Source organism: Microtus pennsylvanicus, chromosome 1, assembly GCF_037038515.1.
Source record: "Microtus pennsylvanicus isolate mMicPen1 chromosome 1, mMicPen1.hap1, whole genome shotgun sequence".
Lineage (NCBI taxonomy): Eukaryota > Metazoa > Chordata > Mammalia > Rodentia > Cricetidae > Microtus > Microtus pennsylvanicus.
In genome coordinates, this window is record NC_134579.1 from 180,813,595 (window position 1) to 180,839,316 (window position 25,722).

The window sequence follows — 25,722 nt, forward strand, 5'->3', positions numbered from 1 at the left end:
GCTTTCCCAATACTGTTCATTTCCTCAATGCCTCCATCATCAACTCCACAGAAAGGTTTCTCAGCTTAGCATGGTTGATCTTCTTAGATTTGTGGAATATGTTCTGGTCATATTGTGGGGCTATTCTGTGCATTAAAAGGTATTTATTTAGCAGCATCCCTGGATCTACCTAATTGATACTCATAGTGTCATATAAATCATTTAGTTGTGACAATGAAAACTGTCTTTACGCTTCCTGTCACACAAAATGAACTCCCTTGGGTGATGTGGAATTCCCTTCTGTAAGCTGTGGATATCATTGGTTAATAAAGGACTTCTTTGGACCTACAGCAGGGCAGAACCTAGATAGGTGTGGAAAACTAAACTGAATGCTGGAAGAAAGGAAGCAGAGTCAGAGAGAAGTCATAGAACTGCCACCAAAGACAGAAGCACTGAAACTTTGCTGGTAGGCCACGACCTCGTGGTGATGCATATATTAATGGTTAAATAATATGTTAAAATAAGATGTAAGAGTTAGTCAATAAGAAGCTAGAGCTAATGGGCCAAGCAGTGACATAAATAATATAGTTTCTGTGTGATTATTTCAGGGCTAAGCGGCTGGGAAGTAACTAGTGACTTCCTTACTATACTAGAGAATCACTACTGTAAATATACAGTATAAGCAGTATCAAATACAAATATATCAGATACATCATCACTGTTCCAATTTCATTGATAAATATCTGTGCATATTCACTTATGTGGCAAGTTCAAATTCATATTTTTTAAAGAATAAAGTGGATGAGGACTCAATTTAGAAGATAAAGTAGCTCTCTAAAGATATTTATATTAATCACATTTTACAACAATGTTATTTGGGGTCTACCACCCGTGGCCATATTAATGGGCCAATTTAGGTAGATTACTGTACAAAATTACATGAAAAAAGGAGTATCTAGGAGTCGTTGGAAGTTGTAATAAATGTTATTAAAAGCATCAATCTGTGTAGTTTGATTGATTTCTCCATGCCCACTGGAGAATTCTGGAAAGAAATCTTACTTTTCCTGGAAAGGGCAAAATCCTGCCTGTGCCTTTTCTTCCTTATTCTCTACAAACACAAGAAGACCCCTGAGAAGAAATCTCTTAACATATAAATGAATCTTCATAATCTTCTCATGGGTTTCTTTATTTGAGCTCTGAATGAGATAATGAATTAAATTCTAGAAAAATTAATTTGAAGATTTCGCTTCTTACTTTTAGAATTTGGCTAGGTAGTAGGGTTAAAAGGATACATGTGGGTCATTTACAGCCACATATGATCATGCTTCACAGGTCTTTAGGGCATCGAATATTCAGTTTTAAATGTTAGAACAACCACAGAGATAAAACCTTTCAAATGAGCTGATTAAAAACAAATTTGATCTTCTTCATGGCCAACTTCCTACTCCCTTTGTCTTAGCCATTTCCGCAGAAGCTATGCAGAAGATTGGAACTTGGTATAACTCAAGTCACTAAAACAAGCAAAATGCCAAGTGTTTGAAATAGTCTTCATATAGATTTAGAAAAGTCATTTCAAGAGATGTTTATTACTCCTAAGGTATTAGTATGAAAGGAAGATAGGATGAAACTTTTAAAATTAAAATCTATATTAGTTATGCTCATTTTTTTATTCTTCTAATTTTTTCTTATTTATTTATTTTTTACAAAAGAAAACAAACTTTTTTCATTATACATACCAATCCAAGTTCCCACTCTCTCCCCTCCTCCTATTCTCTTCACATACCCTTCCACCCTACCCCAATGCAATCCTCAGAGAGGGAAAGGCACATTGCTTTGGGGAAGGTCCAAGGCCCTCCCTACTGTGTCTAGGCTAAGCAAGATATCCACTCAAAAAAAAAAATACAGATTCCCAACAAGCCAGTGTATGTAGTAGGGCAAATCCTGCTGCCACTGCCAGTGGTCCCTCAGTCTGTCCTAGACATGTAACTTTCTACCACATTCAGAGGGACTAGTTTGGTCCAATGTTTGTTCCTTCCCAGTCTGACTGGAGCTAGTGAACTCCCATTAGCTCAGACAGACTGTTTCAGTGGGTGTACCCATCCTGGTCTTGACCTCTTTACTCATATTCTCATTCCTCCCACTCTTCAGCTGGACTTTGGGATCTCATTCCAATGCTCCAATGCAATTCTCTGCCTGTTTTCATCAGTTTCCAGATAAAGGTTCTATGGTGATATATAAGATATTCATCAGTCTGAGTACAGGGTAAGTCAAGATCGGGCCCCCTCTCCACTATTGCTTAGGTCTTAGTTGCGGTCATCCTTGTGGGTTTCTGGGAATTTCTCTAGAGCTAGGTTGCTTATTTTTATATGGCAATGATAGAAAGTTATTATTGACAATATTTTATTCCCCTTTAAAGGAGTGTATCATGTGATGAGTGCATGTGGGCATTCCCACTGGAGACCATGCAAATGAATAAAGAAGAAATTCTGGAACCCACATGGAAATGATGGAAGCTGCAGGCTTTGGTGCTAAAAGCCATCTGCCTGAATAAATGTGCCCAACATTCCTAGACTAAGGCAAATTTGGGTACATATATTGCATGGAATGATGGTTTCTAAGTCTGGTTACTCCACACTAGTTCATAAGAGACTTCCCCAAAATGTGGGTAGAAGCTTGACCACCACAGATCAGACTAAGAAGCAGTATCAAAACTGCTCTGGCTCCTGTGAGCTCTGTGTTTTCAGTCAGATGTGGCTTAAAAATATCAAACTACAACCTATAGAGAAATTAGCTACAGTCCATTATAGAGAAAAATTATGGAGCCCAATGTCCAAAACTAGAATCAAAGACACCACTCAGGGCCCACTGACAGGAAATAAGGTCTGTTTGGTATTTTGCATTTAAGTCTTTTTAAGACAGGAGAGGAGTAGTACACAGTCATAAAGAGAAATGAAGCCCCATTATTTGCAGCAAAATGAGTGAAATCAAAAGGTACTGTGTCAGGTGAAATAAGTTGGTTCATGGAGGCTGAGTATTGTCCTACATTCTCACTTCTGTGAAATTAAACTTTAATCCGACTAGGGTAGATATTACTAAGAATTTAGAATAGTGTTAGGATAAGGAGAAAATGGATGCATGCACATTATGTTTGCTGCATGCATGCATGCATGCATGAAAATAATACACTGAGCTCCATTAAGACATGTTAATTCTTTTCTTAAAAGAATACCACTCAAGGATCAGGAAGGCATGAGAGCAAATACACTCTCTGCAAACTTCTGTAAGGAGTTAACTCTAAAGCACAAAGTAAGGACTTGCGGGTTGATGTACTTGACTTACTTAACAAGAAACAAAAGTAAATAAATATGAAGTATAATCAAATTTTCCTCTAAGAGGAAAATTTGGCAATATTTCAAAAAAATTAAGTCTAGCTTTTTATTTTCTTCTGACAAAGAGAGAAGACAAAACCTAATTGCAAAGCTCAGAATACATGCTCCGTATCTTTTTAATTCTGTACCTTAGTCTCACATAAATGAAAAAAAAATCTCATGGATATGGCAGATCCTCCCTGAATATGCTGATAAAATGCATGCTGTGTGATATAATCACGACAGCTAGGTGTAAAGATGGATAGCAATGACTTTCTTGGTGAAATTTTCTTTCCTTTTGTAGAACATCGTCAGCTAAATTTGGAACTTCAATTTCAATTAAACCTGCTAGCATATGTTTAACGGCATCCCCACCCAGTACAACTAAGTTAGTACTGGCCTACCTGTGCCTATGTTTCTTTGGTCACAAAGGACGAAGATGGGTATATCATGATTCCAACTTAAGGAGAATCTAAATCATCTACATTGCTGTGCTGCATTCTCCTCGGGGAATGGGTCACAACACTAGTTCCTACTGCCTGTGGCTATCAGCTGTCAGGAGATCCACCGACGTCTCAGCAGAGTGTGCCAGTCCATCTGCTTACACTTTAGCCAGGAAAGGATGGCCATGCAGACTGTTGTTTATTGAGTAACAATGCATTACCGAATTCGGTTTCTCAAGCATGTCTTTCTCACAGGTGATGCCAGATACACGGCCTCCTACCGCACTTCCCAGCCATGAGCTATTTGTCAAATACAGGAAACTTCAATTTAAAAGATTTAAGGTATTACATGGAGGAATTTAATGCCCTACAACTTCCAGTTTTCTTCTTCAAGGAAGAAAAACTGTCTATGTTATTAAGGCTCCCATTTAGTTATCTATCAATTTCTGCATATACGTCAAGGCCTCTCCCTTGTGTGTCATATTGACACACAATTGCTCAAATTTGTATTCAAAATCAAGACATTCTTTCAAGAACACTTTATAACGAGTACATAAGGAACAGAGAGGAAAGTTGGGGAAGACATGATTCCCCTCCAAATTTAAGGGGTTTAGGATTAGCTAAATATCAAATACCTTTGAAAAGGTGTTCACATCCAGCACAGGGTCAAATCATAATCCTCCTTTGTAACTGGGGAATCCTAGGTTTTGCAGTCTAATAGGTTAAAAAGGTCAACATATTTCAACCCAGGTGTATGACTGTCCAATTCTGATAATGCTGTAGAACAAAATAAGATCCAAGGCAAAAAGAATGACCATTATCTCAATAGACTAAGAAGCAATGAAACATGACCTTTTGTTCTACTAGGTCACTGATAACGCTGATGAGTGACTTCCATGAATCTTTCCCTGTGTCTGAAATGCTGTCAGAGAAAGGCAGGGTAAGTTTACAGAGTGAGGTTCCTGTGTTCCTAATCCCTTTATTCCTTCTGATTATTCTCAAATTCTTTCCTGACTTTTCAGGGTGAAGAGCAAGCTACAAGGAAGAAGGAAGAAAAGAGCCATTGTTTGCCTTACATTCCTGCGCATACTCTCACTCTGCATAAATTATAAAAAGCATAATGATCTTCACTTTTTAATGAATTTAATTAAGGAGATCTAATTATTTAGACTCTAGGTTGGGTATCATATTATTTAATGGAAATAATAAAATGTACTCTCCTCAATCAGAAGTTTTGTATTGAATAATGTCAAACATGATGAGAGATTTCAAACTGACAGAAAACAGATGCGCAGACACAATAATTTATTAGAGTGCTGAGAATAAATACAAATTAGTCTTTGCTTTAGATTACTTATTACTTCATGATTGCAATAATCTAAAGATAATAATCTTCATATGAAAGATGTCATAAGTCTTTGGTATTCTAATGTAATTTTAAAATGCATTTTGATAAGAAAATGTAGAAGACACAGAAATCTATTAAAAGAATCTCCATAAAATATTTTAATTTCTGGCATTCATTAAATAAATCTACCTGCCTAAGATAATTAACACTGGAGTCAACATGCACAATTAAAATCTGATTCTGATCACTGCTCTGTGAATTTTATTTCCTCACCAATGAAATAATAAAATAGCAAAAACCTACCTCACAGACTTCCTTGAGCATTAAAACAAGTCAAAATTTAAAGGATATCATCTGACAATAAATGATCATCATGATCCTAATATTATTGTCTTTGTTTCTTATTAAGTAGTATGTTTGATGATGGCACAATTATATCTACTTTGTTCCACATTATAATTGCATTAACTAACAGGGTGAGTATCATATAGTAACTAATTACTTGATAGATACATATACTATGTGAAAAATTTAATCTATGAAATCTATGAAGGCAGCAAAAGAGTAGTAGATAATAGCTTAATTATTTATGATAAATTCTAAAGAATTTAACAACTAATTAAACCTGAACATTTTCTAGAGAAAGCAAAATAGCTTTTCAAAATAGGTGTTTAGATTGAGGATGTACCTTGGTGATGTAGTGCTTGGTTAGAGCCACAATTCAATGTGTTTGTGTATATGTGTGTGTACATGTGTGTGTATTCTGTAACTTTTTTAGCATTTGTAATAGATGCATATGTATTATATTAAAATATTATAAAGCTGAGAAAAGTTATAGAATATAGGTGGAGGAGGGCCACTTTTTGGTTTCCAACTGCTTAGGCCCAAAATAATCACACAGAAACTGTATTAAAACATTGCTTAGCCCATTAGCTCTAGCTTCTCATTAGCTAACTCTTGCATATTAATTTAAGTCATCTCCATTAATCTGTGTATCGCCACATGGCAGTGTCTTACAAGCAAAGTTTTAGTATGTCTGACTCTGTCAGCGGCTCCACGGCTTCTCCCTAACTCCATTTTTCTTTCTCCCAGCATTCAGTTTAGTTTTCCCTTTCTACCTTTATTCTTTTGCCCTATCAGGCCAAGCCAGTTTTCTTTATTAATTAATCAATTTATTCACAGGGTATAAAAGGGAATCCCACATCAATAGAATATAAAAATATGTATTTTTATATATATTTCAAATGATGAGAGCTGTTACAGAATTTTACTGTGTACAAACATAAAATAAAGTAACTGAAAGTAAGTGTAAGTACTTTTTCAAAAGTTTTTCCTAAAGTATAGAGTTTTAACATTTTTAGCATACAGTGAATAGGTCAATGTTAATAAAATCAAGGGTATATCTTTTATGTAATACTATAGTTACAGTAAATTTATATAAATTAATTATCTACCATAAAGTGTTAGAAATCAAACATTCTGTCTACTTCAACAATAAAGAAACAGTAAAAAACAGAGACAAGAGTTAAATGAGGTATGTCTATTCACCAAACTTGAATGAATGCTAGATTTCAACCACTTCCAAAATCTGTATTCCTTTTGTGCTCTAATTTTTTTACTAGTGTGTGTTTATTAATATGGCCTAAAGTTGATTAAAACATTTCAGTATCTCTACCTTCTCATTGATCTAATATTTACATGATCTAATAATATTTCATTTTTAATAATAAAAAGTGTTTTTATGTATGGATTGTAAAATTCCTGCATTTGGTAAATGTATTTATACTGTTCATCTAAGACGTAAGAATAGATTTTAGTGGACCTGTGGGTGGTTTAAGGTGTGAATTTCAGGAATGACTTGTAGCTTCTCATGATGTATGCTGCGTGTCCCATTGAAATATCAAATTAATCAATAGTTAGAATTTTTGGAGTTCCACAGATTTGAAGTAACAATCCACTTTTTTGACATGGTCATCTTGCCTGTTCAGGCTGTTTTGTTGACCTTTAACAAACCTATATGAACTCAACGCCAATGGCAATCATCAGGCCAGTAACTTTTTCTAAGGTTTTTAATCTTAGAAGTTGGGAACTGAGGCCATGGGTCCCAAAAGTGACAAAGTTGACAATGAACAGAACCACTGTTAGTGAAAATGGTTTTAGTAAATTGTACTTGAAAACTATCATATTTATAGTCCATTTTCTAAGTTATTCTCTCATGTTTTATACATTTTCCATGATGAATTATTTTTTACCTATTTATGACCATAACAAAGATTTTTGGGGTCCTATGTGTCAATCTTGTCTGACTCTTATGTGGCCATATTAAAATATGCATTCTTTATCTGTGATATTGACACACTGCTAATAAATTCAAATGAAAACATTTCAAGATTTCTTAAGACAGACACAAACTTGAAAGGATAATCTATTACCAAACTTTGAATCAAGATGAGAAAAATGTATTAAATTGTTTTGAAGATTGAAAAATTCAAAGAATGTTCTTATATTTGTTTTCATGATATCACTCAATAATTAGAACAGAAAAAAAACTACTGTCTTAAACTTTCTCTCCATTTACTACTAAACTACTTATTCATGGGAACAAAGACTGACTACATGTAAGATTTTTATTAGGACACCAAGGATTAATTTTGATAAGTGACTAAGCAAGTCTAGTTATATATGTAATGCCAATTGATTAATTCTAAGGGGAACTATTTTTCTGAAATCTCAATATTTATAACAAATAAAGCAAATTGTGTGTAGGTATCTATTATAGTGATATTGTTTTAGCTGCATTAAGAATATTTTCAGAAAAAAACAATATATATGTTAAATAATATATAATTATATATTTATATAATAATAATAAAGAACATAAAAGGATCATATCTCATCATTAAATCACCATCATCTGTCATTAAATGGGCAGATACTAGAAATAGTGGTAGACAGATATCCCAGAGAATATTCTTCAAGGATTTTCAAGCTTATGAATATAAAATTGTTTGGGTCTTATTTTGTTATACTTTATTACTTTATAAGTTAAGTTAAACTTTTTCAGAAAAAAAAATGCTCCACCATTGCATACTAATGGTTTTTACACACAATTTCAAATTATCTGTATTGAAATACTACACACTTAAACACATTTATTCCTCATAAAATCTATAATATGAGGATAACGCATTTTCCACTGTAGGGTTTATTTTATTCATCCATAAAATGAAATAACATTCCCCACATGCAACAAACCCGACATACGGAAGTGATTACAAATATTACCTTTTATTAGATAAGCACTGATGGAGTTGAGGGATATGGATGAGGTTATGGCTGAGTTGGTATATGTGCTTCATAAAATTGATGATACCCAACACCAGATCAATGTGACTGTATATAAGAATCATCTGGGGAAATTTTAAAACACATTCTTGAGTTACAGCCTAAATTGAATCAGTTCATTTTCCACAGTGAGGAAACATGAGGAATCTACAATTTAAATAAGCTCTCAGGAAACTTGGGAATCACTATTAGTAGTGGGAACTATTGTCCAGATCAATGTTTCTCAAATCTTAATGCCCTTAATAGGAACTGTCTGAGGATCTTCTTAAAATTCAGATTCTCACTCAGTCAGCCTAGATGTATGCCGATTTCTCAGTAGCTTCCAGATGATGCTCAAATTGTTGGTCATGGACCATACTTTGCAGTGTAAGAATTTGTTCTGGAAGAAATTATTGATAAAGTCATTAATGTATGACATAATGATTCAATCAGAGTCAGAAAACATCATTGCTGGAACGGAATGGAAATGATTATCAGTAATTCTACCAACTTTATCTCACAGATCTGAAAACTGAGACTCACTAGGGTTGCATGTAAAGTACACAGATGTTCTAACTGTGACACTAGTTCTGTTCAATGGGGTTTATTCCCATCATGTTTAAACTTTGGAAATGCTCAATCAAGGAGTTCACTATCATTAATTTCAGTGGACTCAGCCAATGTAACATCAGTATTAATTTAGCTTCTATGTTACTATTAATTTGTTTTGGTTTTTCCTCCCTCAGTAAGTTTATACACAGTTCTTACAATATATAAACAAAGCACTTATCCTCAGTTCTTCCCCTCCTTGTCTACAACAGTCACAAAGTGTCTTGTCTACAGAATGACCTGTTAGACTGTAGGGGTTTTACACTACAGAGGACTCAGCAACATATTTGAAAATATTTAAATTCTTTCATTGAAGATATATATATATATATAATTATTTATATTACATTTTAAAAATTACATTTATCAAGGTATATAATTTATATATTATTCAATATGCACATTTAAAAGAAAAAAACCTACTGGGTTCAGGTTGTTTTCTATAAGTATAAATGTAGTCAATTTAAGGCATCTTAAAAACTATAGATTTACCAGTTTATTTTAATTCCTTGATTCCATTTATTTTCTCTCCCACTCCCTAGGTAATCTGTTTAAGACTCTGCATTGGGATTTTGATGTCATAAATCCATTGTAGGAGGAAGTCTGAGATAATTAGTGAACATGTGTGTACAGCTGTCATTTCTGGGGAAACCAATGTTTCCACAGAATTCCCATCTGCCTACAGGTGGTTCTGCCAGTGTTACCCTGTCTTATTCCTATGGAAGGTGATCCCAGGCTTCCAGAGAATAGGTGTTGCATATCTATTGCTATTGCTATTTTGTCTCTCTTTTTTATTTTCAACTGATCAGATCAAACAAAAACGTGTTACTCCATCCAAATCAATGAGAGTTCATGGAAGTTTCTTAGAAAAAATATTTGAGAAAAAATAAAAAAAGGTTCTCCTCTTGAGTCACTAGGTAAAATGATCTGGACCTCAACCTTCTGATGTCCAGAATTGCATAAGAGGAAAAAGCCTGCATGACCACTAACTACACTAAACATGAAGAGAGTGTTCTTTTGGAGACAGATTTCCTTATTACAATACATGTCCCATACCATTCTAGAAGTTACTTCAGCCTCACAACTTGCAAGTTTTTCTTCAAGTCAGTTTGAGCTGGAATTTAGATTTGTTACCCACAAAATAATTAACACACTCTATAATTCCGACAGTCACAATTTAGTACATCTACAAGTGCCTGGGAAAATAATGCTGGTACTCATCACTGTTTCTCTTGCTTCGAATTTCCTACCCCTTTCCCCTCTTCCATTTGTAACCTGCTATCAGTTTTCTTGACTTTGTTCTCCTATGATTACAGATCTCATCAGTGTAGAGAAGAAAGAAGGCAAACACTGCATTAAGTTCTAGACACATTGTGAAGAAAACCATGCCACACGTACACAGTTAAGCTTTGATTTACCAGTATCTATTTCATAATGTGACTAAGGGCATACCTAGCACAATATTCTGAGATCATGATTTTAACTAGTGTGACTAAGGGCATACCTAGCACAATATTCTGAGATCATGATTTTAACTAGTGTAGTCAGCTTGTAATTCTACCTTCTTTTTGGTTTATTAATTTTTTTAAATTAATGTTCAATCTAGTATAAACTCAGAATATTTCAACAAAGATTGACACAATAAAATTTCTGGCATGTTAACTTGTTTGTCTGTCTTACTACCAACATTGTGATACAGTCTTCTAGATAGTCTAATCAAAATGCCTTGCCTGTGTATAGTGCTGGCATTTTCTGGATCCTTCTTATATAATTTGAGTGAAAAGAACTATTGTGGATATCAATAAAATAAGAAAAAAATACAGGGAATAAATTAAGTTTTAGCTTATTGGATAACTCTGTTCAATCTGAGGAGCTATAGGACAATTCACAACTCTAAAGAAATAATTTACTCCTCGAAACACAAAGGTCTCTTTACGCTTCCTCACTGATGGTACGGTGTGACTAGCCACCTCACATTACTGGCATTGTGTCTTTCCTACTTACTGATGGACTGCATCACTTTCAATTTTAATCAAAATAAATCCTTCGTTCAGCTGACTCTTGACAGGTATTTGGTTACTGCAGTGAGAAAAGTAAACAATGCAGGGAGCAGGGAAATTATGCATAATTCTAAGGGTTGCTGGTGCTTTCTCTGAATGCAAGAAATAAGTGTGCAATCCATAAGGTCACTGTGCTCCTAAAAGTGAAGACCAGTTTTTCCCTTCCAGAACTCTGAATGCGCTTAGTTCTGAAAGACTACAATTATCCTTTCTAACACTGAAGCTAGATGTCAGGAAAAGGCGTTATAAAACATAACTTCTTGTTAAAAGACTATCATTATCTTCTAAAATTACATATTTGAAAGGACATAAATGCTATAATGATCACTCTTCTGTACAGACTTATTATAGACAACGCTTTGGTAGGAATGAACTTAAAAAGGGAGATGAATATTTCCATTATATTGTACTTAGAAGTGTTAGTACAAAATTTAAAAATAAACATGCTAAAGAAATATATTTTGTGACTTTCCTTAATCTAGTCAGTGAAACCTTAAATATTAGTATGGGAATATGAGAAAATCCTATAAGTTAGCTATGAGCCAATACTTCACTTTGGAAAAATACAGAGATTACTCACAGGCCTATGCCTTATGACGACTGGATCTCTCTTCTTCTTCCTCCTTTCACCCCACCCTGTGTCTTTGTCACTGGAAATGAATTTTACTAGGGCTTAGAGAATTTCTGAATAATTGAAGGATTAAAATTTAGCTGTCCAAAATATTCCAATAAGATACATCCTTCACCTAATCAATGCCAACCTGTAATACTTTAAATGTATTATCTCAGTTGTAATCTATTTTGCCCATTTAATCATTAATCTCTTCAGATGGCCATTTGGCAGTATGTTAACAATAAGTGATAGTTTCGTGTGACTCATTTAATGTGATACACTGTGTTTTATTGGTCTAGTTATTCTTTTGGTGTTGTTATTTTATTATTTCTAATTTTTATTGATTTTTATTGAGCTCTACATTTTTCTCTGCTCCTCTCCATGCCTCTCCCCTTCCCTTCAACATTCCCCCAAGGTCCCCATGCTCCCAATTACTCAGGAGATCTTGTCTTTTTCCATTTCCCATGTAAATTAGACCTATGTATGTCTCTCTTAGTGTCCTCATTGTTGTCTAAGTTTTCTGGAACGGTGATTTGTGGAAAACTATCTTTTTTCATTATACATACCAATCCAGGGTCCCTCTCCTCTTCCTATTCCCTCCACTTACTCCCCACTTCACCCACCCCACAGAGAGAATAAGGCACATTGCTTTGGGGAAAATCCAACCCCTCCCAATATATCCAGGATAAGAAAGGTATCCCTCCAAAACTAATAGGTTCCCAAAATACCAGTAAAAGCAGTAGGGTGCCACTGCCAGTGGCCCCTAAGTCTTCCCCAGCCATACAACTGTCAACAAAATTCACAGGACTAGTTTGGACCTATTCTACTTCCTTCGCTTTCTGATTGGAGTTGGAGTTTAGCTCAGGTAAATTGTTTTAGTGGGTGTACCCATCCTGGTCTTGACCTCTTTGCTCATATTTTCATTCCCCTCTTTCTTCATCTGAACTTTGGAAGCTCAGGACAGTGCTCTAATGTTGGACTCTGCTTCTGTTTCCATCAGTTGCTGGATGAAGGTTCTATGGTGATATTTAAGATATTCATCAGTCTGACTACCGGGCAAGGCCGGTTCAGGTACCCTCTTCTTTATTGCTTAGGGTTTTAGCTGGTTAGCTGAGGTTATCCTTGTGGATTCCTGGGAATTTCTTTAGAGCCAGCTTTCTTGCTAACCCCGTAGTGGCTCCCTGTATCAAGACATCTCTTTCCTTGCTTTCATCTCTGTCTTTCCTCCATCTCATCTATCTTTTTCCCTCAAGTTCTCCTCACCCCCTCACCTTCTCTCCTTCTCTTTCCCTTCCAGCCTCCCTTCTCCTCCCACTCCCATGCTCCCAATTTCATCATGAAATCTTGTCTATTTTGACTTCCAAGGTGGATCTATATATGTTTTTCTTAGGGTGCACCTTGTTACTTGGCTTCTCTAGGTTCGTGAACTATAGGCTCAATATCCTTTGCAAATAACTAGTATGCACTTATGAGTGAGTACACACTATAATCATTTTTTTGAGTCTGGGTTACCTCATTCAGAATAATGTTTGCTAATTCCATCCATTTGCATGCAAATTTCAAGGTGATATTGTTTTTTGTTTGTTTGTTTGTTTTTTACCACTGAGTAGTACTCTAATGTGTAAATGTTCCACATTTTCTTTATACATTCTTTGGTTGAGTGGCATCTAGGTTGTTTCTAGGTTGTGGCTATTACTATTAATGCTGCTATGAACATAGTTAGAAAAATGTCTTTGTAGAAAGATTGAACATCTTTTGGGTATTGCTGGATCCTGAGGTAGGTTGATTCCCAATTTTCTGAAAAACTGCCATACTAATTTCCAAAGTGATTCTACAAGTTAGCATTCCCACCAGCAACGGAGGAGTGTTGTTTTTGTTTTTTTTTACTCCACATCCTCTCCAGCATAAACTATCATTGGTGTTTTTGATCTTAGCCATTCTGACTGATATAAAATGGTATCTCAGAGTTTTTTTGATTTGCATTTTCCTGATTGCAAGGATGTTGAACATTTGCTTAAGTGTCTTTCAGCCATTTGAGATGCTTCTGTAGAGAATTCTCTGTTTAGTTCTGTACCCCATTTTTTAATTGGGTTATCTGAGATTTTGATGTCTAATTTCTTATGTCTTTTATTTATTTTAAAGATCAGTCTTTTGTCTGATGTGGAGTTGATGAAGGTCTTTTCCAGTTCAGTATGCTTCCTTTTTGTCTTATTGACTGTGCCCTTTGCTTTACAGAATCTTCTCTGGTTCAGGAGATACAATTTATTTGTAAGTCACACTCATCTACTTGTAACAACACATATAATTTCACTGTAGTTATTGAAAAATTTAAGAAGTTTACCACACCAACTTTTGAAGATATTGTAAGCAAGACTACAAATGCTTTATTCCACCTAGCACAATGCTTGGAATATTAAAAACACCTGAAGGAAAAAAAACAAAATTTAAACTTTAATTTGATGACTAGCTTAGTCACAGCAAGGATGTCAATGCTCTGTTATACTGACTGTCGAGAGGGAGACAGAACAGCATGGTACAAAAGGAAGCCTTTGTGATTTTCTAACTCTTAGACTCTAGGATCATCCAGGAAGCTGAATACCCACATGCCTCCATGATCATCTCTTTTATTTTTCCTTTCAAATTTTTGAATACTTTTAAAAACAACATTGCTTCCAATATTTAGAAGACACTATCCAAATTCTTCATAAGTTACAAAAGTTATGTATTGTAACCTAAAGATTACTGAAATTGTTGACATAAACAATAAAATCCACATTAGAAGGTGTTGGCGCATGCCTACAATAGAAACATCATGGAAGTATCCAATGACGTCATCCTCAACTACACAGTGAGTTGAAAGACAGACTGAGCTAAATGAGAACTTGTCTCAGAAATTTCCAAAACTTAAAATGTAAATGAAATAAAATAAAATACTGTACTACCTTTAAAATTTAGTTGTTAGTCTCCAAATGTTAATTATTTTTAAATGTGTACATGTATTTTAGAATCAGTTTTTAACACTTTGAAAGTTTTTCACAGTTAATTTTTAATTCTACTCACACAAAAGTTTAATTTAATGTGAGTATAATTTTATTCTTGGAATTTTAAAAATTCTATCATAAGACTTAGATGAAATTATATATAATAACAATTTTAAATTTCTTTTTATATTTTATCATAAATCTTATATTAACCTCAAGATAGAAGAATATGTTATAAGTCTTCACAATTTTCTATCAAAAATGAAATTATATCAAATGTCATTTCTTTTTTAGATTTATGGGGCTTTAAAATTAGACCATAAGCAGCTAGAAAGATTACTTAGCAGTTAGTGAATATTAACTGTGTTTAAATAGGGTTCTGATTCAGTTCCCATTACCTATGCCAGGCATCCCATAACCACTTGTTACTCCAACTCCAGGAGATAAAAAACCCTCATCTGGATTCTGAGGGCATACACATTCACATGTACACACACATATATACATATATATGCACACATACACACATGCACAAATGTACACACTAAATTTTAAAAAATAAAATAAATTAAATGAACTAATTAATGAAACTATTTTAGAGAAATTTTTTAAATTAGCTCATGAGTCTTTAGATAAATGTGATTTGGGGCTTGAATGAAATATGACTTATCAATAAATTTAGTCCTTTGTCTTTACTTTTAATAATATGAATGTTAGAAATCTTTATGTACAACTAAATTTATGTTGAAATAAACCAAAACTCCATATAATTTAAAAAATATTTATGGCTTTGCCTCCAGAATTACTTATTTTGTGAATAATTGGAAACAGGGCAACTTTGTCCATCTCTCCATTTAACTATCATCATGTCTACTGCTTTCACACAATTGAGCCTTTTATAATAAGCTCAGAAATGGAAATAAATGTATTGTGAAATGTAACACGATTTTGTGTTCTCCTATGTAATTTGATATGCTTTCTTGATTATATTTAGCCTTATTTTTGGAGTTGATGCTCATTTATTAGAAATATTACCCATGTTAGCTAATAGACAAAACTAATTTTGTGTTGAAAAACGTTGTTGAGATCAATTTTTTTTGTTTTTGCAAAAATTACACACATATGTAATTTAACTTTATTTTTATTCATAAATTTTAGTTTAAAATTTGAGAGAAATGACAAAACAATAAATTTTGTTAGTCATGATGACTTTTAGTTATTTATGAAGAGAAATGTAAGATGTTGAAAGTTAGCAAATGGGCATAGTGGTGCATATCTTACTCTCATCATCTGGGAGGCTGAGGCAGGGAGGTTTCTGTGAGTTTCAAGCCATCCAGGGCTACAAAGTGAGAGTCTGTCTCAATACACACACACACACACACACACACACACACACACACATATATATATACATACTTATCTACATACATACATACATTGTATAAATTTCTGTAATATATAAAGAATATCAAACCTCGATATCTTACTTTGGGGAATAATTATACATGTCTAAGTAGAAAAACAGACAGTGAAAATAATTTTGTTAATTACCATGATAAATTTGGATACCGTTTATTTATCTGGCTGACAACATATAATTTTGTAAGTTTTGACTAGGGGAATAAACTCATAAGTAATAAAAATAAGATATATAATAGTATAGTTACATATTCATATGTACACATAATGCTGTTCCCACATATAATGTATAATTATTTTGTCATTATTCCAACGACAATAAGAACAATGATACTTTATATGAATTGAAAGGAGGTTTTCCTCATAATTAGATAAAGTATTTCATAATAAAGTTTAATAAGGTAAGGTTTATTTTATTTTGAACAGATCTATAGGAATCTAAGAACTAATCTATAGAAACTAAAGAAATGTGACCTTGATAGATTTACTTAATATATACCTTTGGTTTGTTTGTTTTTCTCCCTTCCCCTCCTTCTTCAATATCTATTTTAAAGTTGTGTTGTCCTTAAAAACTTCCCATTTACCTGGGATATGATTCATGTCACTAAACTTCCCTGCTTTGGTTGTTTCAAAGTTCATATATTTCATGATTTTCTAAAAATAAATATTGAAAATAACTGAAAAATAAAATTTTTGAAATTCAAATTTAGAAGACCCTGATTCTTAAAAATAAATGAAAAGTCATTGCGTCTGCCACATGACTCTACTAGGTCACTGACTCCAGAACATCAAATTATATAAGAACCAAGCTCTCATGTACCCAATTGACACATTACACACTGCCAGAGGCCCTCAACTTTAATGTTTTTTGGTTGACGTTCTTGAAAATTGGAAATACACCAAAACAAAAAGTAACACTTTATTTTGCAAACTGATCTACTGCTATTATAAATATTAGTATATTTTTAGGCAGACAAGTTTTAACAAAGCATGTGCATGGTACTTTTTTCGCTTACAGCTCTCTACAATTGCCTGTTCTTAGAAAGCAAGGTGATGTGAATGAACATAGCCACAGTTCACACTCCTGTATAAGATGTTCAGCAAGATGGAACTAGACAACCAAGGGATACAAAATGTAACTTTATGTAATATTTGACTTACATAGGTAATTCTTTTGCAGAACTACATAATAAAAATAATTTTCTCATGAATTAGTAACTTGAATGCTCATTATGTAATGTTTTGTAAAACAGCAAAATATTTTAAATTTGGACAGTTGAAAATAAATATGTATCAAGCATATAAAGACACTGGGTGTTACATGACATGCCCTAAGGTATATTTATACATAGCAACACAAGTCGTGGAATAGCATCCAAAAGTTTCATCCATTTTAATGACCTGCTTAATAATCAATTTCTGTAACCTTCAGATTAGCTGACTGGACCATTATTCTAAATCAAATTAGCATTGCAAGTTTCACCCATAAATGACAAGGTGATAGAATTCTTTTTCTTTTGGTAAGAGCATAAATATAAGGGCAAATAGAAATACACTTTTAAGTGATTTAAATAAGATGTTTTAGGAAGACACAGGGAAATCAAAGAAAATACACCATCGTCTGGGTTAAGTAAAAAATGGCTAAACAGTGAATATATATGAGTTGGAAATCATGTTAATGCAGTCATTAGATGGATAGAAATCAATTGGTTCATGTCAGAAGATTATCATCCTAGGCTACCAAAAAAAAAAAAAACCGACTTCTGAATTTAAAGTTAAATTATCTTCCTACTTTTGAATATGGAATACTTCAAATTATTAGGATATATAAATCCCTTAGATTTTCCTGACTAAAAATTACTGGGTAGATTGTTGGTGTTGATTTGGGGAATCAAGGCACTGATGTCAGGAAAAATCTTTAAACAACTTTGTCCATCTTTCCTATATGCGGATACTTTCTCAAAAGTTATTTTTTAAAGTAATCACAATGGGAATGCCAAATCAGAAAGGAGAGAAATTTTACTAAAGAGTAAATATTTTTAAATAGGGGTAGAATATGACTTTAAGATACAATTGGTAATTCAATTTATAAGTAAGGAAAAAATTTCCACTTTATTTTCTCTCTCTGCATACAATTAAAACAGATAGGTGCATTACTTATCATTTACTTATAGTTCATTAGCCAGAAATCTGACTATGGCCTAGTAAACCGCTATTAAGTATCAGCAGCCTTGGAAAGACCCTCTTTAGGTCCTCACAAAGTTTACAAATCAATCTAGATTTTCAAACCCTGAACTTGGTAACTTAATTTTGACTTGAATTTTGAAATTCTCCTCCAAATTTTGAGGTGAGAATAATGTCCTTTCTCCTTATAGCGCTTCAAAATCAAATTTGTTTCAGGATGGCTTTGCCTCACTGGAACCTCTCTGGTTCAGTTCCTTCCACGGTGGTGGAAATCAAAGACTCTGATTTCCCTCCAAGTAGTATGGTGTTGACCACCTGCTCTGCCTGCTCACTCACATGGAAGTCTGGACTGGACATATTGATTACATTCAGTACCCCTGTTGAACCCATGGTGGTCTTTGGAGAGTATCTTACACTGGCTAGATTATTCAACGGTATTCAAATATGTATGTGCACTGGCAACTTAACAACTGCAGTAGAATCAAGCAGTGACTAGTTTTTACTCACACCAAGTGTACTGAGATTTTCACCTCAATAACCTTGGTTTTCACCACCATTTCCAGGGATGTTTCCTATTATTGGTTGGAAAAGTCCTTGCTCCCAACTAAGTTCAGTCATAGAAACCCTAGTTTTCCATATAAGGAAATGACATATCATTTCCACACAAACCAAGCAACTTCTTCCCTTGGTAATGACCAATGTGTACATTTACTGATATGACTTTGTCCCCAAGATCATATGGTCCATACTCTGATGGCTAGTATATACTATTGTCACTACTTGAGATACAAAATGTTGACAGTAAATTAAGAAAAGCAAAGAGCATAAATGTTTAAACTCAGCAAAGCTGATTATAATAAAAGTAGATATGGGCACTATCTGTTTCTAGACCATTTTCACCACAACAGAATTCTCTGTCATTGAAGAAATCTCAACCTACATTGATCTGTATCCAGACAGAGGTAGACAAGCACCCTGACAAAGCCCTCCACTAAAAACGCAACTCAAAAATATTTGAATGAGCTCACTAGGGGTTCAGCAGCTCTTACTAACTATGAGCTTTACACACTCTTGCTGCTAAGCGAACCTGCATATAAGAAACATATTAAGTAACAATACAAGTGAGGAGCATCTATGTTATGCTAGAAATCAATATTATATATAAAAAGAAAGAAAATGTGGAAAAATGAACAAAACTAACCTTTTCTTTTTAAGGGAGGTTCTTCTATTTCTCCTAAATCAAGAAAAATAGAAAATTAGCATAACTGGTAGCAGGAATTTGCTATTTACCCATGTTTTTCTATTTACACATTTTTTTGCAAGCTATTGCTTTCAATAGTCATGATTCTTGCAGACTTTGCTACCTAAATCCCAAAGTACCTTCTTTGTTTATATGTATTCACTTAAGATGGCTTCACTTTATGGGTTCAATGAAATTACGGCAGTGCTTCAAGTTACTGCATTATAGCTCATGCATCATATTAATTTCAATTTTCTCTATTTATTGTCACTTCTCACAGGGCCAAAACAGAAATAAATTCAGACAAAGTCATAAAAGAGTTTCTAATAGCAATAATTTTCCTGTTGGGTAAGACTGAATGGATAATCTTGGATGAGTAAGAGTAACCATTTTTTTTGAATGTCATTTAACAGACTGGATCAATGTACTTCCTCTTTGTAAATCCTCTAAATGCCAACTTATATACAGCCTGCTCTTCCATTTACTTTGTTTATTGTATGTGTGTTGCTTACTTGTATAATATTTAAAATGTATCTTTCCATTCTGGATCTCCATTTGAGTCGATCAATTTCTGTTTTTATTGGGCTTTTATTAAGATTGGTTATCATCATTTGAATATTACTGTGACTTATAAGTACAAAAGACGTGATTGTTGGTTTTAATATTTTTGTTTCAATCCTCCTAGACACGGACTGGAAAAATAGCTACTCTGTCTCAAATAAACTTGTAAGTGGGAAATCTATTGTGGTTTTATAGTCATTTATATTAAGATTCCCAGCTATAATGCCACTCTAATAGCAACATTTAATTTTGATATCTGTTCCATAATGGCAGATAAACTATAAGATTAAAGCCAAATGGAGAGTGATTTACTCTATTTGGCAGCTTATTGGAGTGCTTTTTGTACTCAGAAGTGTGTCCATTTTAGTTTAGCCTGCCCTAGTGCTCATTTGGGCTAAATCCTCTCCCAGCCAATGCCAAGTATGCCCAATTTCCACTCATAGTTGTCAGATGCAACTCTGTGCCTTGGGTACCTTTATCAATGTCCTCTTCTGCATCCTCGTCTTCTTCATCACCTTCAGATGAGATGATGTCAGACAGCAAAGCAAAAAAGCCATAGATCCAGTCAGTTGTTTCATCCACAACATCATTTACGAATTTTAGAGGATCTGAACCAATCTTGGCAATAGAGCTTGCTAAAAGACATGAAAACAAAGGAAAAACATAGATCATTAACAAGGGAACCTAGGAAAAGATGATTTTCATAAATATCTCTAGGCTACTTTTTTTGTTCAAAAATGGAAAACATATTCTGATATAGTATACTAATAGAATAGTATATAAATGCATATTACATAAGAGAATTATGTATATATGCATACACATGTATATTTGATATATATCAAAGAAAAGTAATGTAAAACATCTGGTTGTATGCATTATAGAAATACCAAAAAGAAGATTACTTTAGTAATGACTACAAAGTAAATGAAATCAAGGGGTGAAAAAATATTAAAATAAATAATGTGTTTTCACTCCACGAGTATTAAAAATCAAGTTACAGTTGTTCAGGAAGATTGAAATAGTTATTGACCCACAAAACACTGCATCATGGATGAGATAACCATGTAAATCTTCAAACAAGGCTTAGAAATTTGTCTAGACTTGTTATGGGTGATTTAAGATGATTTTTCCTCTCTCTCTCTCTCTCTCTCTCTCTCTCTCTCTCTCTCTCTCTTTCTCTTTCTCCCTCTCTCTCCCCCTCTCATATATTAGTTTTATAATTTTTAAATTATTAGAAAAAGCCGTGGCATTATCAAGTTTGCAATCTTTGTCAAATTAAGCAAAGTTTATTAAATTTAAAATTTTTTTAAATTCTAGTACCTTAAAAAACTTTAAACATAAATTCTTTAAACTTAATCTCCTAGTAACTTCAATAAAAGAATTAGACAAAACTGAAACCTATATATAATACTATTATTGTGTCTTGAAAGTTTTTTTAAACTTATAAATTGAGAGCTTAAATAAGAAAAATATAAACAAACACTGGGGTTTATAAAAGTTGTTCTGATCATATAAAAATTTCTCTGAAGTTGGAAAAGTAGTTTCTAATAACTGCTTGAGTGATTATGTAGAAATACAGCGTAAATTGCACCTGGGTTTTCATTGATATGCAATTAAATTTTAGAGGTTTTTTTTCTAAATTTTAAAAACAAGTTTTGTTTTTCAAACAATCTTCTCCCTTTCATGTATCTAAGAGATCAGAAATAAATGAATGTATCATATCACCTAAAGGTTAAGTGTTCCAAAATCAGGCTTTCACTCTGATTAAGATAGGAAGTCAATGGGAGGTTTGAGTAGATTTAGTACTGAGGCTGAAAATGATCTCAGTCTACAAACAGGCAGACAGTGAAAGGCCAAACAAAATCATCTAGATGGTGGGCGATCATGGTGAATTGAAGACAGGGAGAAGTGCTTGTAACATGCCAGCAGCTCCTGATGTCCTTCAGTGGTGCACCTCAGGGCACATGTGTAAATGCTTCTACTTTGGCCCTAGCATGTGAGGGAGAAAGAGCCCTAGGCTTTAAAAAAGAACCCGGTTGAACAAACGGAGACAGAATGAAAAGTAGCATTCTATATTTAAAACAAGTATGCATCTTGCTTATGTAATTTTACAGTTTTTGTGAGTGACACTGGAGGTGTAGCAATGGCATCTTCTTGTGATGGAGGAGGCTTGGAGGCAAATACCGTCAGCTTCTTTTTGTTTGGTCTAGGTTGTGGGGAGAATGAAGTAGAGAAGTGGTTGAGATTTAGCCTTTTTACACACCCGCCATGATGCGTAGGTGCAGCTACTTCTATCTGATCAATAAGGGATATGTGCTACTTGAATTAGGAACTTGAAAGCACCAAAGGACGGAAGGTATTAAAGTCACGATGTTCAGGGCCGCCGTCTACAGATGATAGAAATACATGACAAGGGGATGTACAAAAAAATAAAAAAAGACAAATACATGACTAAATCAAAGGACAAAGACAATTCAGAGTATGAACACTGACTTCAGTCAAGAGATAGAACTATTGAAGGGAACTTGAGATGAAGATAGAATTGGAAAACTCAGTAGGTGGAGAAGAAAACAGGCAGAAAGCTTACTAGTAGGAGGAACAAGGAGAAGATAGAGCACCTGTGATTGAAGATAATGTAGAGTAACTAAATATTTAAACAAATAATATTTTAAAAATTGAAAACAGAACCAGCACATAAAAGAAATGTACTGTAATTATAGTACATTGAGAAAAAAATCATAAAAGAGATCATAGACACACTCTGATCATAATATCCTTGCCAGCTATACATCTGATAGAAGATTAATATACAGAATATAGAAAAAAACTCAAAAAACAAAGGATCAAGACTCAGAACAAAAGACTCAGTTTAAAAATGGACTATGAATTTATGCCCAACTGTAACTCCAAGGAACCATGACAATGGCCAAAAGGGCAAGATATTCTAAAATGCTCAGTTCTATGACTTATATCCTGGCATAAAATACAGAGGTGGGATTTGAATCAATAAACTAGAGGAGGAAATTCATGCCTGACCCTATAGTTGAGCCAATTTCCTGTGCCTGGTGAGGCCTTTGAACTTAGAGGAGAAACCTATTACTTCCAGTTTCCCAAACCAGTGTAACCCCGACTGAATTCTAAATATTTATTCTTATAGCCACAAAGTAGTGCAGTTCCCACTTCTCATCAAAGAAGCTTCTTTTTGCATTAGATAGAAACTATTACAGAAATCAAGAAATAATCAAAATTCAAGGAACATCTGGCTATACAGTGCTCAGCCATAATTGATAAATTTGTAATACAGCACCTACACATAAGGTTCAGAGAGCAGGTTGGAAAAGAGGAGATGGAAAGATTTTAAACAAACAAACAGAGAGGATCAGGTTGGCTACTATGGGATAGTGCCTTCTATCTGTTACAGGAAAAACAAGTCCATGAAATCTCAAGAGTATTATTCCATAAACGAGATCTGACCAGTGATATCACAAGCTGACATGCGAAGGAGGATCAGAAAAATTTTGCAAGGTCCTACATCTAGGTGAAAAGCTACAGGCAACTGATGATGGCAGAGAGTGGAAAATCGGTCTTCACTAGGACATGTCCCCTAGTGGATTTTCAAATCCCATGTGGTCTGTCATAAGCATACACACATATAAGCAACATTAAACGTACTAACAAGCTGTATTTGTATGTACGTATATAGGTGAGTGTAAATGTGATTTTGTGTGTATATATAATAACAACCAAAGAGGTTGTGAATTGTTGAGGAAGTGGGTGTACAGAAGAGTTGGAAGGAAGAAGGAAGGCATGATAATGATGCAGCAATGGTACTCATGTATGATTCTCAATATAATTAAAACTAATCTTAAACAAAACACAATGGAATTAAATAGCCTCCCTGTGGATTCATTTGTCTTGTGAGACTTTGGACAGTGGAATTTCTAGTGTCAACAATATTGTGCTTAGATATTTAAAAAGAAATAAGTATAAAATTTACATTTTTGTTTGTTTATTTTGTTTTTTGTTTTTACAACCTTTTCTCCCCATTTTCCAAAATGTTTCCTGAGCTTTAAGTGTAGGTGTTGTGTTGTTTTTACATGAACTATCAAATTGTGTCTTTAACAGTGTGATATTCAGTCAAGATGCTGTTGTAAAAGCTTGTTAATGTAGTAATTTTATCACACTTTCCCATATGATGAACCACTAGTCTTGTGTATTTTAATTGGTTTCAAAGAGGTAAGTATTACTACCCTTAATCTTCATTACCACAGTAGAGTCAAACACCTTTTCCACAGATTTCTGATTGTCTGTTTCTTTTCAAATTGAAAATTAAGCTCAAACTGGAAAAATGATCAATACATTTAAGGAAATGTGATGACATCATACTTTTCTTCTTTTCTACTTAATTTCCAATATTAATTTCTATCATCTATCATCACAAGGTCAGGCTAATACATAGCAAATGACACATCTCTTCATTCTGTTTTTGGCTTGATTCTTTGTCCTAGAACAGTCCTGAGTATTTCAGTGTCTATAAAGTTACTTAGTATATAGATTGAAATTCTATGGATTGTGTGATCTGTACTCCCAAACAATACTGCTTAGGACACAGTTCAATACAGTTGATTAATACTCTTCTAATTTTAACCTTATTGAGAAGATTCATTTTATATAAGCCCTATATGACATTTGACATTTTTTGTCTACTCAGAGAAAACAGGAATATAAAGTATTTTTCTATTTGTTTATCAATTTCAATAATTATTCAAAAACAATAAGAGAATTAAATAAAGACAGTATTTTTCTCTTACAGGACTCACAGATTAAAAAAATAAAAATCTAACAAGATAATTATAAAACAGAATGAGGTAGAGTTATGATAAGAAAATAAACAGATTTAAATAATAAATCTTGGAAAAATACAGAAAATTAAATATTTCATATGCGTCTTAAAAACCAGCTAAAGAATTTTAACAATTTTCTCTGGGGCCTAGGCCAGAGCAATTTAATCATTGCTTGAGGGGAAATCTTAGCTAACAGAAATGACTGTGCTAGCTAGTTTTGTGTCAACTTGACACAAGTTAGAGTCATTAGAAAGGAGAAAAGCTCAATAGAGAAAATGCATCCATAAGATCAGGCTGTGGGCCAGCCTGTAGGGTATTTTCCTAATTAGCAACTGATGGGAAAGGATCCAGCTCTTTGTAGGTGATGGGTTCTCTAAGAAAGAAGGCTGAGCAAGCCATTAAGAATGAACAAATAAACAGCAGCCATCCAAAAATCTTTGCATCATCTCCTGCTTATAGGTTCTGACTCTATCTGAGTTACTGTCCTGATTCCTTCATTGATGAACTAAGACGTGGAAGTGTAAGATAAATAAATTCTTTCCTCACCAACAAACGTTTGGTCATGGTGTTTCCTAACAGCAATAATAATCCTAACTAGGAAAATGGCAATATCAATATCCAGGATATTAAGAAGAATACAGGGATATTCATATATTTTACACTATGATTTCTTCAGTCTTCTAATTTTGTTACCAGGTAGTCAGACTATTAATAGTGGACTGTGGGTATATTAGAGAAATTCATGA

The 25,722-nt window shown here is 33.8% G+C and overlaps 1 protein-coding gene across 25 annotated transcripts in view; it reads right to left on the bottom strand.

Annotated features, from left to right (window-relative positions):
• The window catches only part of Trdn (triadin), a 380,261-nt gene that overhangs the window by 280,270 nt on the left and 74,269 nt on the right, over positions 1-25,722 (bottom strand). For all 25 annotated transcript variants that reach the window (XM_075946189.1, XM_075946182.1, XM_075946106.1 and 22 more), the window contains exons 3-4: positions 20,603-20,764; positions 19,530-19,562 (exon numbers count right to left, since the gene is read on the bottom strand). In XM_075946189.1, the coding sequence (XP_075802304.1) occupies positions 19,530-19,562; positions 20,603-20,764 (195 nt within the window). The remainder of the gene's footprint in view (positions 1-19,529; positions 19,563-20,602; positions 20,765-25,722) is intronic.